The 2,500-nt window shown below is 38.6% G+C and overlaps 1 protein-coding gene across 1 annotated transcript in view; it reads right to left on the bottom strand.

Annotated features, from left to right (window-relative positions):
* Positions 1 to 2,500, bottom strand: part of LOC122259661 (uncharacterized) — a 13,570-nt gene that overhangs the window by 3,748 nt on the left and 7,322 nt on the right. Inside the window, exons 11-15 of the mRNA XM_086543828.1 lie at positions 2,390 to 2,500; positions 1,905 to 2,119; positions 1,551 to 1,740; positions 1,216 to 1,397; positions 911 to 1,024 (exon numbers count right to left, since the gene is read on the bottom strand). The exon at positions 2,390 to 2,500 is cut by the window's right edge and continues 28 nt beyond it. Of these exons, the coding sequence (XP_086399954.1) occupies positions 911 to 1,024; positions 1,216 to 1,397; positions 1,551 to 1,740; positions 1,905 to 2,119; positions 2,390 to 2,500 (812 nt within the window). The remainder of the gene's footprint in view (positions 1 to 910; positions 1,025 to 1,215; positions 1,398 to 1,550; positions 1,741 to 1,904; positions 2,120 to 2,389) is intronic.

The following is a 2,500-nucleotide window of genomic DNA, read 5'->3' as shown; positions in this document are numbered from 1 at the left end:
TAATATATATACATATATATACATATATATATATACATACATATACATATATAAACATATACATATATATATACATATATAAACATATACATATATATACATATATATACATATATATGCATGTGTGTATACATACATACATACATACATATATATATATATATATACATATATATATATTCATCTTTATATATTATATATTATATATTATATTATATATATATATATATATGTATATATATATATATATATATATATATACATACATAAATGGATATGTTTATACATGGATATGGATATCTGTCTGTCTATGTATCTATATTTATTTATATATATGTTTATAAATGTATATGTATATATATACCTGTATATATATATATATATATATATATATATATATATATATATATATATAATATATATATGTTTGTATATACATACATATGCGTATCTATGTATTTATCTATCTATTTATATATACATATATACATACGTATCTGCATTGCTTCTGTACAATAGGTTGCTTGTATATAGATAGTTCGATATGCTCAAGTGAATTCAGGATGAGATGAGAAAGTTCTGTAAACAGTAATTAACAAACAAAAGTTTAATCCCAGCATCAGCAGCTGTGAAACCATGGTCGTTATAGATCAAATAATCATCTTTGATATGTTAGCATTAGTTTCAACCATAAGATGCTATCAAAAGACAAATAATGCACAAACATTTCATGTTTGCATGTAGAACGCAGGTATGCAGTATTTAAATAGGTATTCATTAAACGTGCAGTGTTAAGAGATAAAATTTATTATAGGATTGACATTCTTTAAGTATAACAAATAGATAACGTGGCAAGATCACAGCTCTTAAACTTGTCGAAGATGTAATATTCTTTGGCATCTTAGATAACAGCGTCGATGGCGTGGACGACTCCGTTGGTGACGGTCTTGTCTGCTTCGATCACGTTGGCAGTGTTCTCCCGTGTCGTGACAGTGACACGACCGAAGTTTTGAGACACGGAAAGCTAAAACGAGAGAGAAAGGAAGTTACATACGATAGGTCTCAGAGATGTTTCTTGCGGCATGTATTCTTAGGATGCGATATGCCTTGGCTACTACTTCGAGGGAACGAACATGATTAAGAACTAAGTAAGTGACTCATTTCAAAGTGGTTTTTAGTTATTCCTCTTGTGGCCAATGACTCTGAAACACTTACCATGTCGCCCCCGGCAGTGTTGTATCTATTTCCTAGGAGAGCCCGAGAGTAGAGTGTGGAGGGAACGACGTGGCGAAGGAGGACCTCTGTCAAGGCAGGGATGTCGTTGAGAAGGCTGTCGACTGTGCCCGCAGGGAGCTTGGCAAAGGCGTCGTTGGTTGGAGCGAAGACTGTGAAGGGTCCTGCGGCAGAGAGGGACCAACGTGGATCATACCCACATTAACAGACTGCAGAACTTGTCAAAATGTGTTCCATAATGAGTTCACTGTAGATACATGACGTAGTTAGATGTCATTACGTTAGTACGTAAAAGATTAGTGTCATTATTGACGTACCTGCGCGAAGAGTGTCGGCCAGACCGGCAGCGGTGACGGCAGCAACGAGTGTGGAGAACCTGTCGTCTCCTGCCAGAGCGCCCACGATGTCAGACTGCGGAGCTAAGAGAACCTTGTCGACTGCGTGGATGATGCCGTTGCTTGCTCTGATGTCAGCCTTGATGACATCCACGCCGTTGACGGTGACTCCCTGAGGAAAGACGTCACTCATTAAACAGGTGTAAGGTATGTGGTGACGAGTCCCCTTTCCTGTGTTATAGATGTATTAGAACAAACATTCTATTTACCTAGATTTATTCAATAGATAAAAAAAAAACACTTGTGTAACTGGTTGAACATTTGCAGGGGACATACCGAAGGACGTGACCTGAGGTTGATCCTGAGGGCCGCTCCCTGGACAGAGTTTGCCACTTGGTCGTTGCTGAGGCTGCTGGAGGGGACGCTGGCCGGCACGACGTGGTAGAGAAGAACGTTCTTCAGTTCATCAGTGTTGCTCACTAGATAATTGACGAGGTTTGGGTCCAGGGCCTTGAAGGCTTCGTCGGTGGGGGCAAACACGGTGAAGGGACCTGTGAATGGAAATGTTGTTCAGAAAGAGCACAGACCAGAGTGAGATAGAGATTGGCGGAGTCACACGTCATGCAAAGATGTAACATACACGTATTTGTGTAAAAAATGTTCTTGTGTATGAAGAGGACTGTTGGATAGCCTCTCCTGTTTATATGAATAAGGATAAAACAATCAAATAATTGCGTACAGATTACAGGATTGTCGTGTAAAGATTACATAACCGTCGTGTTTACACTCTGACTTGTTTTTGTTGCAGAAATCAAACTCACCTTGGTTGGACAGGGTGTCTGCAAGACCAGCTTTCGTCACGAGGTCCACGAGCGTCGAAAATCCTCTCTTGCTTAGTTCTTCAGCTATGTTGCCCTGTTGTCTGCTCGGCT

The sequence above is a fragment of the Penaeus japonicus genome, unplaced genomic scaffold (genome assembly GCF_977035675.1).
Source record: "Penaeus japonicus unplaced genomic scaffold, GWHDUDI00000001_assembly GWHDUDI00000002, whole genome shotgun sequence".
NCBI classification, from domain to species: Eukaryota; Metazoa; Arthropoda; class Malacostraca; order Decapoda; family Penaeidae; genus Penaeus; species Penaeus japonicus.
Note: the sequence above shows the minus strand (reverse complement) of the source record. Positions and strands in the feature narration are given on the sequence as shown.